Source organism: Eretmochelys imbricata, chromosome 13 (genome assembly GCF_965152235.1).
Source record: "Eretmochelys imbricata isolate rEreImb1 chromosome 13, rEreImb1.hap1, whole genome shotgun sequence".
Taxonomy (NCBI): domain Eukaryota; kingdom Metazoa; phylum Chordata; order Testudines; family Cheloniidae; genus Eretmochelys; species Eretmochelys imbricata.
The window spans coordinates 43,696,156-43,710,888 of record NC_135584.1 but is presented as its reverse complement, the minus strand read 5'-3'; the positions used below and the strand labels follow the sequence as shown (position 1 = coordinate 43,710,888).

The 14,733-nt window shown below is 46.8% G+C and overlaps 1 protein-coding gene across 1 annotated transcript; it reads left to right on the top strand.

Moving 5' to 3' along the window:
• The first annotated feature begins 13,824 nt into the window (after nucleotides 1–13,824).
• On the top strand, nucleotides 13,825–14,733 carry LOC144273593 (olfactory receptor 10G6-like). The gene has a single exon (XM_077832258.1). It carries the CDS (start codon nucleotides 13,825–13,827, stop codon nucleotides 14,731–14,733), a length of 909 nt encoding a protein of 302 aa, XP_077688384.1.

Below are 14,733 nucleotides of genomic sequence, written 5' to 3'. Positions count from 1 at the left end.
AGTCGGAGACGTCGAAAATAGGATTCTAGGTCACCACAGAACTGTATCATGTTCGTGGGGGTGGAGGGGCAGAAGGAGAGGCCCCGAGATAGGACAGCTGCTTCTGCTGGGCTGAGAGTATAGTTGGATAGGTTATTGCTGGGTGGGTTGAGGGAACCATTGCTGTGGCCCCTTGTGGCATGTAGTAGTTTAGAAAGTTTAGTGTCCTTTTTCTTTTGTAGAGAAGCTCTCAAAAATGAGCTCTCAAAAATGGATACTCTCATAAAAAAACAACCTTCCACACAACTTTCCACACAAACTTCCTCGTGGCTGGACTTTACTAAAACTAGACAAGTCATTTACAACACACACTTTGCTTCTCTTGATGACATCTTCATCATCTGGACCCATGGAAAAGAAGCCCTTGAGGGATTCCACCATGATTTCAACAATTTCCATCCCACCATCAACCTCAGCCTGGTCCAGTCCACACAAGAGATTCACTTCCTGGACACTACAGTGCTAATAAACGATGGTCACATAAACACCACCCTACACCGGAAACCTACTGACCACTATTCCTACCTACATGCCTCCAGCTTTCACCCTGACCACACGATCCATCGTCTACAGCCAAGCTCTGCGATACAACCGCATTTGCTCCAACCCCTCAGACAGAGACAAACACCTACAAGATCTCTATCAAGCATTCTTACAACTACAATACCCACCTGCGGAAGTGAAGAAACAGATTGATAGAGCCAGAAGAGTTCCCAGAAGTCACCTACTACAGGACAGGCCTAACAAAGAAAATAACAGAACGCCACTAGCCGTCACCTTCAGCCCCCAAACTAAAACCCCTCCAATGCATTATTAAGGATCTACAACGTGTCCTGAAGGATGACCCAACACTCTCACAAATCCTGGGAGACAGGCCAGTCCTTGCCTACAGACAGCCCCCCAACCTGAAGCAAATACTCACCAGCAACCACATACCACACAACAGAACCACTAACCCAGGAACCTATCCTTGCAACAAAGCCCGTTGCCAACTGTGCCCACATATCTATTCAGGGGACACCATCACAGGGCCTAATAACATCAGCCACACTATCAGAGGCTCGTTCACCTGCATATCCACCAATGTGGTCTATGCCATCATGTGCCAGCAATGCCCCTCTGCCATGTACATTGGTCAAACTGGACAGTCTCTACATAAAAGAATAAATGGACACAAATCAGATGTCAAGAATTATAACATTCATAAAGCAGTCGCAGAACACTTCAATCTCTCTGGTCACGCAATTACAGACATGAAAGTTGCTATATTACAACAAAAAAACTTCAAATCCAGACTCCAGCGAGAAACTGTTGAATTGGAATTCATTTGCAAATTTGATACAATTAACTTAGGCTTGAATAGAGACTGGGAGTGGCTAAGTCAGTATGCAAGGTAACCTATTTCCCCTTGTTTTTTCCTACCCCCCCCAAGACGTTCTTGTTAAACCCTGGCCCGCCTTGATTATCATACACAATGTAAGGAGAGTGGTCACTTTAGATAAGCTATTACCAGCAGGAGAGTGGGGTGGGAGTAGGTATTTTTTTCATGCTTTGTGTGTATATAAAAAGATCTTCTACACTTTCCACAGTATGCATCCGATGAAGTGAGCTGTAGCTCATGAAAGCTTATGCTCAAATAAATTGGTTAGTCTCTAAGGTGCCACAAGTACTCCTTTTCTTTTTGCGAATACAGACTAACACGGCTGTCACTCTGAAACCTATTCTATACTAGTTTCTACTCTTCTCTCCTGTCCTTTTCCAGTTTCCTGAATTCTATTCTATGTAGGCCCTTTCTCCACCCTTCTCACCATGGTACCTTAGAGCCTTCTGTTTGTGGCTAACATTTCCCATATGTGGTTTGTTCTCTCTCTCTCTCTGTCTCTCCTGCTCTCTGCAGAGTTATTATCCTCTGTGCAGTGCCATGCTTTGTTTTAGTAGGGTTTTGTTGATATAAAGGCACGGGCTGCTACGTGTTTGTGTTAAGGAAGAGGACAAGGATGGAACATACAAACCAATGAATGTGGTGAAGAATTGCCCCAGCTTTGTTAATTATGTGTATTGTTTGGGGCTTTATTGGGGTTAGAGAGAGAAGGAAAAAGAGAGAATGAGAAGCAGAATAGCCACAGCCATAAGTGCTGGAACTCGGGGTGCTGGGGGTTCAGCAGCACCCCCTGGTTGAACGTGGTTTCCCTCATACTCAGGGTTCACAGTTTGGTTCAGTGGCTCTCAGCATCTCCGCTACACAAATTTTTCCAGCACCCCTGGCCACAGCCTATCTCTGCTTGGCCATGATCAGCAGGATAACATGTGGATAACATGCCAGAGGGATTTTTAAGGTGAGATTTAAAGGACAATAACAGAGACCCTGTTTGGGTTTTACCAGGGAGTTTTCCCTGTGCAGGAGAGGCAGAGCTGAAGGGGAAACGCTGGCAGGTTGGGGATATAACACATGGAGAGAGGGAGATAAAGGATAGATAGGCAGGCAGGTACTGCACGGAGAAGGATGGATACACGGCTGGATCGATTTCTCTCTAAAGAAAATATTTGGCTGACGTCATCTCCCTCTGAGCGAGACAGAGACTGACAGATTCAGAGACAGGCAGAGACCGAGGGAACTTTACCAAAGTAGGAGTCTTACACTGGCTGCATTGGAAAAGGCCGATCCAGCTGCCTGGAATTCTTCCTTTCTGTCCCCGGCCGTGACTCCTGTGTAGCACCATCCAGCTTTCTTATCCCAAACGGCCCATCGCCCAGGAGAGGTGCACAGCCTGGGCCCTTGGCATCCAACCCGGAGACCTAATCCGCTCTGAAGCTAGCCAGGGCTGCCCGCAGCGTATCACCCCACACTGCCGCCGAGCCCCACAGCTTCCTCACAGCTTCCAGCCTCCTTATGGCTCTCCGTGGTCGTTAAACCCCCTTCGGGCCCTTCGGGACCAGGGTCCTGAATCCCCACCAGGCTCCCAGACTGAGACCGCAGCAGAGTCGCCAATTAATGGAGATTTTGCATCATTTGAGAGAATGCTCATAGACCCCCGGGACCAAACCCTCCGCCGGCATCAGTAAGTGTAGCACCATGGAACTGAAAGGGCCAGATCTCCAGTTCCACCACGGTCTGGATTCTGCTCTCTCTCCCCCTGACCTGACTCCTGGGGAACTCCACTGGATTTCCTGGGGCTGTCTCCCCTCTCAGCCACACACCCTGGTGTAAATCAAGAGTAATGCCATTGGATTGAAAGGAGCTGTGTAGATTTCTACCAGCTGAGACTCTGACCCAGACATTGTGAGGGAGGGAGGGGACATTCATGCTCATCTAGGCTCTCCTGCGGTGTGACACAAGGCAGAGAATTCCCCCCAGAGGTGTGAAATAGGAGTAAACTGGGCCACAGGTTCAGCTGAAGGCCTCTGAATCCAGCAGAGCTTTGTCCTTGGTTTGTATCCCCTGCTGTTCCCCTGCCCCTTCTCTGTGTCTCTGTGCACAGGGATGTATCCATGCACTGGTATGGTTATGTGAGGGTGAAATTCACTGCTGTGCAGACAGATGACAGCAAATGTCCTGTGCACCACGTCTCATCACTTTTTGCAGTACACTAGAGACTCTGACAAGAGCATTGAGTTATTTTTGGCAGTATAATACGCCCCCCCGCCCCCGGTCAACTCCAACAATATCATGGTACTCCTGGGGGAATTCTGCACTAGTGGGACCAGAGCCACATAGGAACAGGGGAGTGGCTGGCGGGGGCGCAGAGACACATGGGGACAGGGAGGGGGTACAGGGACAAATAGGGACAGGAGGGGGGTGCAAGGCCACATGGGGATAGGGGAGTGGGTGTCTGGATAGGGGTGGTAGGGCACATGTGGAAAGGGGTAGATGTACCTGATTGAACAGGAGAGGCTCGGGGTTAACGAGGGTCTGCATGGGGGAAGCTCCCTAAGAATTCCTTCCCACCCCATAAAATAACCTGTATCATACTTTCCCCACCCATACATAACAACCCACCAAGTTCATACCCAGGCTCCTTCCCAGCAATTTACTTCCCTCTCCCTCCGGTCCTCTATTACCCCTGACTCCCCCAAGCCTTTGCACTGTTTCTGAGGGGTGAGAGAAATATGGTTCTGTATTGTAGTTTAAATGAATTATTACTCAGAGTTCTGAATTAATATGCCTAGTAAAGAATCTATTTGTCAAAAAACATTTCCTGAATCTTCTTTTCTGTCTCTATTGTTAAAGACATACTTGCTGACAGGTATTATGAAATAAATGACCACAAATAATTGAAATTGGTGTCAAGTATCAGAGGGCTAGCTGTGTTAGTCTGTATCCACAAAAACAAAGAGGAGTCCGGTGGTACCTTAAAGACTAACGGATTTATTTGGGCATAAACTTTCATGGGAAAAAAGCCCAGTTCTTCAGATGCTTATGCCCAAATAAATCTGTTAGTCTTTAAGGTGCCACCTTGTTGTTTTTTTGAAATTGGTGTGATTGTGTTGTATTATTTTAACACAAGATGCAGAATTTGATGCAGAATTTTGAAATATTGTGTGCAAAATTTTTAATTTTTTGGTGCAGAATTCCCCCAGGAGTAAGGCTTGAACTTAAAGCAAGGATTCAGCACCTTTGTTATGTACAAAGGAATTGGAGAGGGTTCAGAGATGAGCAATAAAAATTACTTGAGGGCTGGAAAAAATTTGCCTCACAAAGAGAGGTTTAAGAAGGTCAATCTATTTAGCTTATCAGAAAGAAGATCAAGAGGTGACCTCGTGACAGGGTGTGAGAACCTTCATGAGAAGAAAAGACAAGGTATGAATCATCTCTTTAATCCAGCAGAGAAAGGCACAAGAACTAAAGACTGGAAGCTGAAGTCCGGCGAGCTCAAATTAGAAACAAAGCTATGCGTTTTTTAACAGGAAAGGTGTTTAATTATTAACACTAGCAACCAAGGGAGGTGATGGAGTCTCTATCTTTTGAAGTCTTCAGATCAAGGTGGGATGCCTTTCTGGAAGATATGCTTTAGTCAAACACAAGTTATTGGACTCACTATAGGAGTAACCGTATGAAATTCCCTGGCCTGTCTAACTAAATGATCTAATGGTCCTGGCCTTAAACTCCAGGAACCTATGAAAAAAACCCACAGCATAGTCAAATATTATAGCTCTTACTCTCTGGGCACAGAATGACTTTTCTAACAATTTACAAAGAAATCGGTTAATTTGTTTATGAATTAAAAAGGGTCCTTTTAATATTTAACACGTAGTATTGGATCATTTCTTTGAGCTGAAGGATCTTAATAATAAATAAATAATAATAACAGATTGACAGAGCCAGAAGAGTACCCAGAAGTCACCTACTACAGGACAGGCCCAACAAAGAAAATGACAGAACGCCACTAGCCATCACCTTCAGCCCCCAACTAAAACCTCTCCAACACATCATCAAGGATCTACAACCTATCCTGAAGGACAACCCATCACTCTCACAGATCTCGGGAGACAGGCCAGTCCTTGCTTACAGACAGCCCCCCAACCTGAAGCAAATACTCACCAGCAACCACACACCACACAACAGAACCACTAACCCAGGAACCTATCCTTGCAACAAAGCCCGTTGCCAACTGTGCCCACATATCTATTCAGGGGACACCATCATAGGGCCTAATCACATCAGCCACACTATCAGAGGCTCGTTCACCTGCACATCTACCAATGTGATCTATGCCATCATGTGCTAGCAATGCCCCTCTGCCATGTACATTGGTCAAACTGGACAGTCTCTACGTAAAAGAATAAATGAACACAAATCAGACGTCAAGAATTATAACATTCAAAAACCAGTCGGAGAACACTTCAATCTCTTTGGTCACTCGATTACAGACCTAAAAGTGGCAATTCTTCAACAAAAAAACTTCAAAACCAGACTCCAGAGAGAGACTGCTGAATTGGAATTAATTTGCAAACTGGATACAATTAACGTAGGCTTGAATAAAGACTGGGAGTGGATGGATCATTACACAAAGTAAAACTATTTCCCCATGTTTATTCCCCCCCCCCCGTTCCTCAAGCATTCTTGTCAACTGCTGGAAATGGCCCACCTTGATTATCACTACAAAAGGTTCCCCCCTTCCCACTCTCCTGCTGGTAATAGCTCACCTTAAGTGGTCACTCTGGTTACAGTGTGTATGGTAACACCCATTGTTTCATGTTCTCTATGTATATAAATCTCCCCACTGTATTTTCCACTGAATGTATCCGATGAAGTGAGCTGTAGCTCACAAAAGCTTATGCTCAAATAAATTGGTTAGTCTCTAAGGTGCCACAAGTCCTCCTGTTCTTTTTGCGAATACAGACTAACACGGCTGCTACTCTGAAACCTTAATAATAAAATAGCTCAGAGGTGTCAAACTTCCCTTATGGTTAAAATTCACTGAAATCTTGTGTATTGGCTACAGCTGAAGACTTTAATTGGGATTAATGGTCATTCCCCCCCCCCATTATTTTTCATAAGTGAAAATTTCTCCTTCAGAACAGTCTGATGAACAACATGCTACTACAGAGAGTTCCACGTAGAACTGGCACTGCCCTCTTCCAAAATGGCTGACTTCTGTCACGGAGTGTGGGGGACTCCGGGCCCTGCACCCCTCTTCCTGGGATTCACCGTGACTCTCAGCCAGCCAGTAAAACGGAAGGTTTATTGGACAATAAGAACACAGTCTAAAACAGAGCTTGTGGGTATAACCAGGACCCCTCAGTCAAGTCCTTCTGGGGGGCAGGGAGCTTAGACCCCAGCCCTGGGGTTCCCTGCATTGGACCACCCAGCCCCAAACTGAAACCAACCCCCCCCCCGTCTCACTCTTCCATGCCCCGGCTCCTCCTCCAGCCTTTGTCCAGTTTCCCGGGCAAAGGTGTCACCTGGGTCCAACCCCCTCCCAGCTCCGGTGATAGGCTCAGGTCCCTTCACTCCAGTGGAGTCACCCCTGCTCTCCCGTGCCCCGGGCAGACAGTCCCAGCAGAACTAGACGCCATTCCCCAGTCAGTCTGCCCCACTCCCTGCTGCGTCACAACATCTCCTGCTGTTCTCAGTGAGACTAGGGAAATAACTCACTCAGTTTGGTGGCCATCTATCTCCCATTGTTCTCACTGGGACTGAAGCCACAGGCTGCCCATAAAAGCCTTAAAATGGTGGTTGCTGGCTTCATTCTTGCTGGAAAAAAGGAGAGGGAGTGGCCATTTTGAAAGAGGGTAGCTCATCTGAGGGAAGCTGTGGTTTTACTCCCCTTGAGGACTAAGGAGGTGGGAGGCCATTTTGAAAGATGGAAGTTCTTTGTGAGTTTCTCTAAAGGAGAAGATTTTATGTGCTGGCAGATAAACCTCCAGTTAGGAAAGATAACAACCAAAATTACCACACACACACACACACACACACAAGCAACTGAGGGGACAGGAAGAGGAAACTTGGACTGTGTGGAAACAGGGGAAAGAGAAAAAAGAAATATTGTGTGTGTAGGTGTAACACCGACAGACCCCAGTCGTCAGCAGGTGGGATCGAACCTGGGGACTTTGAAGCTTAGTGAATGAGCCTCTACCACATGAGTGGGAGTGACCCATGTAGTGGAAGACACAATGAAGATGACTGGATGTGGAAGCTGCGGTATGTACATGATCCTGGAGGGGGTACCTGGAAAGAGTTTTGTCTGCATGAAGTGCCGTCTGATAGAGCTGATGGAAGACAAGATCCTAGGATTGGAGATGCAGGTGGAAAGTCTGACTGAGTTTAGAAGGGGGTTCGAGCAGATTATGGAGCAAAGACATGAGGCAGCTGAAGGGAAAAGCTCAGACTTGCAGATGGAAAGAGGACTGAAGAATTCTGAGGGGAGACTGATGGGTGAAGAAAATGGACAGTGGAAGCATGTGACTAAGAGAACCGGACAGAGGAAAAGACGGGCTAGTGAAGAAGAAATAGAGCTTAAGAACAGGTTTGCAGAGTTGGAAAATGAAGAAGGGGCTCAGCAGGTGGTCACTGAAGGTGGAAGGGCAAGGAAGAAGAGAAGAGCTGCTAGTCCTATAGGAAAAGGGGAAGAGCCAATGGAGACTACACCAAATATGAGCGCCAGGAGGATACAGGATGGGTTGAAGAGGATTACAAGGGAGAATAGGAATGGAAAGAACCTGCAGCCAGAGGGAACAGGGTTAGACCGGAGAATCACACCGTCACCAGGAAAAGGCAGGTCTACGTGATCGGGGACTCCTTACTGAGAAGAATAGACAGGCCTGTAACCAGAGCTGATCCAGAGAATAGAAGGGTGTGCTGTCTTCCAGGTGCTAAGATATGAGATGTGGACCTGAGGTTGAAAAGGATCCTAAAGGGAGCAGGAAAGAATCCACTGATTGTCCTTCATGTAGGAACAAATGATACCAGTAGATTCTTACTGGAATGTATCAAGGGAGACTATGCCAGGCTGGGGAAGACGCTTAAGGAAATTGAGGCTCAGGTGATCTTCAGTGGGATTCTGCCTGTTCCTAGAGAAGGGCAACAAAGGCGTGACAAGATTATGACTATCAACAGATGGCTCAGGCAGTGGTGCTAGAAGGAGGGCTTTGGGATCTATGGCCACTGGGAGGCATTCATGGACAGAGGACAGTTCTCTCGGGATGGACTTCATCTGAGCAGGGAAGGAAATAGACTTCTAGGATGGAGGCTGGCTCAACTGATTAAGAGAGCTTTAAACTAGGAATTGGGGGAAATGGTTGGGAGATGTCCAGGTAATCTCCACGCTGGATTTTAGCATTGAGACGGAAGAAAACAAAGTAAGAAAGGATACAGCCGTGGGTAGGAGAATGGATTTAAGGAGGAAGGGCAGCGTGGATACCAGCCTAATAGGTCATACTGGCTGTAGAATGTCTGTGCCTAATTGGGTAAAGAAAGTGAGCGAGGCCAAACAGCAAAAATGAAGATGTTTGTACACCAGTGCGAGGAGCCTAGGTAACAAAATGGAGGAACTAGAGCTACTGGTGCAGGAAGTGAAACCAGATATTCTAGGGATAACAGAAACAGGGTGGAATAGTCGTCATGACTGGACTACGGGTATTGAAGGGTATGTGCTGTTTAGGAAAGACCAAAATCAAGGTAAAGGTGGTGGAGTAGCATTGTCTATCAATGAGGAGGTAGAATGTAAAAAAATAAGAAGCGATGGAATGGATAAGACAGAGTCTGTCTGGGCAAAAATCACACTGGGGAAGAAAACTACTAGAGCCTCCCCTGGGATAGTGCTTGGGGTGTGCTATAGACCGCCAGGATCCGATGTGGATATGGATAGAGCCCTCTTTAATGTTTTTAATGAAGTAAATACTAATGGAAATTACGTGATCCTGGGAGCCTTTAACTTCCCAGATACAGACTGGAGGACAAGTGCTAGTAATAATAATAGGGCTCAGATTTTCCTAGATGTGATAGCTGATGGATTCCTCCATCAAGTAGTTGCTGAACCGACAAGAGGGGGTGCCATTTTAGATTGGGTTTTGGTCAGTAGTGAGGACCTCATAGAAGAAATGGTTGTAGGGGACAACCTTGGTTCAAGTGATCATGAGCTAATTCAGTTCAAACTGAATGGAAGGATAAACAAAAATAAATCTGCGACTAGGGTTTTTTATTTCAAAAGGGCTGACTTTCAAAAATTAAGGAAATTAGTTAGGGAAGTGGATTGGACTGAAGAACTTATGGATCTAAAGGCAGAGGAGGCCTGGGATTACTTCAAGTCAAAGCTGCAGAAGCTATCGGAAGCCTGCATCCCAAGAAAGGGGAAAAAATTCATAAGTAGGAGTTGTAGACCAAGCTGGATGAGCAAGCATCTCAGAGAGGTGATTAAAAAAAAGCAGAAAGCCTACAGGGAGTGGAAGATGGGAGGGATCAGCAAGGAAAGCTACCTTATTGAGGCCAGAACATGTAGGGATAAACTGAGAAAGGCTAAAAGTCAAGTAGAGTTGGACCTTGCAAAGGGAATTAAAACCAATAGTAAAAGGTTCTATAGCCATATAAATAAGAAGAAAACAAAGAAAGAAGAAGTGGGACCGCTAAACACTGAGGATGGAGTGGAGGTTTAGGATAATCTAGGCATGGCCCAATATCTAAACAAATACTTTGCCTCAGTCTTTAATAAGGCTAATGAGGATCTTAGGGATAATGGTAGCATGACAAATGGGAATGAGGATATGGAGGTAGATATTACCATATCTGAGATAGAAGCAAAACTCGAACAGCTTAATGGGACTAAATCGGTGGCCCCAGATAATCTTCATCTAAGAATATTAAAGGAATTGGCACATTAAATTGCAAGCCCATTAGCAAGAATTTTTAATGAATCTGTAAACTCAGGGATTGTACCGTACGATTGGAGAATTGCTAACATAGTTCCTGTTTTTAAGAAAGGAAAAAAAGTGAGCCGGGTAACTACAGCCCTGTTAGTTTGACATCTGTAGTATGCAAGGTCTTGGAAAAAATTTTGAAGGAGAAAGTAGTTAAGGACATTGAGGTCAATGGTAAATGGGACAAAATACAACATGGTTTTACAAAAGGTAGATCATGCCAAACCAACCTGATCTCCTTCTTTGAGAAAGTAACAGATTTTTTAGACAAAGGAAATGCAGTGGATCTAATTTACCTCAATTTCAGTGCGACATTTGATACGGTGCCACATGGGGAATTATTAGTTAAGTTGGAAAAGATGGGGATCAATATGAAAATTGAAAGGTGGATAAGGAATTGGTTAAAGGGGAGACTACAACGGGTCCTACTGAAAGGTGAACTGTCAGGCTGGAGGGAGGTTACCAATGGAGTTCCTCAGGGATTGATTTTGGGACCAATCTTATTTAATCTTTTTATTACTGAACTTGGCACAAAAAGTGGGAGTGTGCTAATAAAGTTTGCGGATGATACAAAGCTGGGAGGTATTGCCAATTTAGAGAGGAACCGGGATATCATACAGGAGGATCTGGATGACCTTGTAAACTGGAGTAATAGTAATAGGATGAAATTTAATAGTGAAAAGTGTAAGGTCATGCATTTAGGGATTAATAACAAGAATTTTAGTTATAAGCTGGGGATGCATCAGTTAGAAGTAACGGAGGAGGAGAAGGACCTTGGAGTACTGGTTGATCACAGGATGACTATAAGCTGCCAATGTGATATGGCCGTGAAAAAAGCTAATGCGGTCTTGGAATGCATCAGGAGAGGTATTTCCAGTAGAGATCAGGAGGTGTTAATACTGTTATACAAGGCACTTGTGAGACCTCATCTGGAATACTATGTGCAGTTCTGGTCTTCCATGTTTAAGAAGGATGAGTTCAAACTTGAACAGGTACAGAGAAGGGCTACTAGGATGATCCGAGGAATGGAAAACCTATCTTATGAAAGGAGACTCAAAGAGCTTGGCTTGTTTAGCCTAACCAAAAGAAAGTTGAGGGGAGATATGATTGCTCTCTATAAATATATCAGAGGGATAAATACCGGAGAGGGAGAGGAATTATTTAAGCTCAGTACCAATGTGGACACAAGAACAAATGGATATAAACTGGCCATCAGGAAATTTAGACTTGAAATTAGACGAAGGTTTCTCACCATCAGAGGAGTGAAGTTCTGGAATAGCCTTCCAAGGGAAGCAGTGGGGGCAAAAGACCTATCTGGCTTCAAGACTAAAAATTGATAAGTTTATGGAGGAGATGGTATGATGGGATAACATGATTTTGGCAATTAATTGATCTTTAAATATTCATGGTAAATAGGCCCAATGGCCTGTAATGGGATGTTAGATGGGGTGGGATCTTAGTTACTACAGAGAATTCTTTCCTGGGTATCTGGCTGGTGAGTCTTGCCCACATGCTCAGGGTTCAGCTGATCGCCGTATTTGGGGTCAGGAAGGAATTTTCCTCCAGGGCAGATTGGAAGAGGTCCTGGGGGTTTTTCGCCTTCCTCTGTAGCATGGGGCACGGGTCACTTGCTGGAGGATTCTCTGCACCTTGAAGTCTTTAAACCATGATTTGAGGACTTCAGTAGCTCAGACATAGGTGAGAGGTTTATTGCAGGAGTGGGTGGGTGAGATTCTGTGGCCTGCATTGTGCAGGAGGTCAGACTAGATGATCATAATGGTCCCTTCTGACCTTAATATCTATGAGTCTATCTATGAGTCTATGAGCTAAAAGCCACATGGCTCTTGGTTAAGGCTGCAGCAGACTCATTCATCTCTAAATGGTCTCGGTGCCATTACATGGGACAAAGCACCACAAGCAGGAGGCGTGTGGGTTACATAGTCAGAGAAAGGACCAATGCAAGAAGGAGTGGAACTGGTTTGTGTATGGAGAGGAATGTGGGGTGCAGAGGGAAGGAACTGGTGTGTGTGTGCGTGAACGTGGAGTGGAGGAGGGAGGGGAAACTGATGTGTGCACACAGGGGAATGTGGGGTGCAGGAGGGAAGGGGAACAGGTGTGTATTTGTGTAGGGAAATATGGGGTGTCATAGGGTGGAAGAGTTTGGTGCTGGGGGTGTGTGTAGGCAGGTCTCTGCAATACTGAACCCCTGCTCCTTACAGCACAGCACACTGTAGCAGTGCACTGGGGCATTGGGTTCCGCACTGACTGCTAGCGGACAGCTTCCTGCATTGATCCCCGCCCCATGTCCCTGCAGAACAGCACCCCCTAGCATCATATTGGAGAATTGCAGTCAGTGCTGATTCAGAGAGGAGAGCCCTCCCCCACGACTGTGTCACCATGCTGGTTCCTGCAACACAGCATCCTCTAATGCCACCTTGGGTTCAGAACGGACATGGAGGGGAGAAAATCCCCTGCTGACCCCCTCATCCCACTTCCTGACACACAGCGCCCCCTAGTGCCATGCTGGAACACTAGGGTCAGCACTGACTGTGAGGGGAGAGCGCCCCCTACTGAGACCAAACTCCCCGCCCTGAAGTCCCACACTGGGCCATTCTTTTAGGATCCTAAGTCAATGCTCTGTCTCCTTCATTTTTGCCCCAAACACCATTTCTAATAATGACCATTGGGGTTTGCCAATGGGGGACCTCATTATTCACGTAAAAATACAGCAAATGTCAACAGTTTAATATTAGAGCATCCATAAGTGGTGCTGCGGAGAGAGAAATACACAAGGGGGAAGAGGGGAGAATGCAGAGACGAGGGCAGCAGGGACGCCAGGTTATAAGAAGCTGCAGAGAGAAAGGACACGGCAGAGCTGAAGGAGAAATTAAACAGAGGGGAGAAATGATGCACAGAAACAGAGAAACTGCCAGAGAAGATCAGCACTGGGACCCACCCAGCTTAGTGCCATCACATTGGACACAAAGGCACCTCCTGTGTGGAATGTTTGATTGGGGGGTAAAGGGAGATCTCAGAGCCTAGAAGAGAGCAAGTGGGAGTGGCTTAAAGACCTAGCCATGGCATCCCAACTGGAACACACGCCAGGTAACGGTATTCAGAGGGGCAGCTGTAGGACTAGTCTGTCACCTGTTTCAGGCTCTCTCTGCTGCTCTTCCTCACTATGGGGCCAGGTCCCTAGTTGGTGAAAATTCCCATTTCCAAGGGCAAGTGAGTCCTTCATGCCACCCAACAGCCACTCGCTCCTTGATGGTGGCCTGAACTGACAGTTCCAGTATTGACTTTCCAGAGTGGAAGTTTCTTCCCCCTGCACGAGAATGAGTCTTATCCCAAATGCCCCTGAAAAGATCACCCATTGCTTCTCTGCTCATTAATCATTAACACCCCGCATTCACTCACAGGGACACAGAGTGAATGGAGTGTGGGAACAGATCCCAGCTCACCCATTTCATCCTGGTGGGGATCCCATACCCCCCAGAGCTGCAGGTGCCCTTGTTCCTCTTTTTCCTCCTCATCTACCTATTGACGCTATGCGGGAACCTGCTCATCCTGCTGGCGGTGGCCCGGGAGTGCCGGCTGCACAAGCCCATGTACTGGTTCCTCTGCCACTTGTCCTTCCTGGACATGACGGTCTCCTCGGTGGTGGTGCCCAAGGTGGTGGCCGGCTTCCTGCCGGGCGGCGGGGCCATCTCCTTCCATGGCTGCATGGCTCAGCTCTTCTTCTTCCACTTCCTTGGCTGCACCGAGTGCTTCCTCTACACGGTCATGGCCTACGACCGCTTCCTGGCCATCTGCAAGCCACTGCGCTACAGCGTCATTATGAACCGTGGAGCCTGCCTGTGCCTGGCAGTGGGGACCTGGCTAGGGGGCTCCCTGCACTCCACAATGCAGACCGTGCTCACCTTCCGGCTGCCATACGGCTGGGACACCCAGGTAGGCTACCTCTTCTGTGATATTCCGGCTGTGTTGAAGCTGGTCTGTGGGGACACGGCACTCAATGAGCTGGTGACATCTATGGACATCGGCTTCCTGGCTGTCAGCTGCTTCCTGCTGATCCTGATGTCTTACGTCTACATTATCTTGGCCATCCTGAGGATCTGCTCCGCTGAGGGCAAGCATCGGGCCTTCTCCACCTGCATGGCTCATATCACGGTGGTGGTGACCTACTACGTGCCCCTGGTCTTCATCTACCTGAGACCAGGTTCCCAGCACCCACTGGATGGTGTGCTGGCTGTATTCTACACCACAGTAACCCCGCTCCTCAACCCCCTCATCTACACACTGGGGAACAAGGAGATGAAAGCTGCTCTATTGAGACTGTGA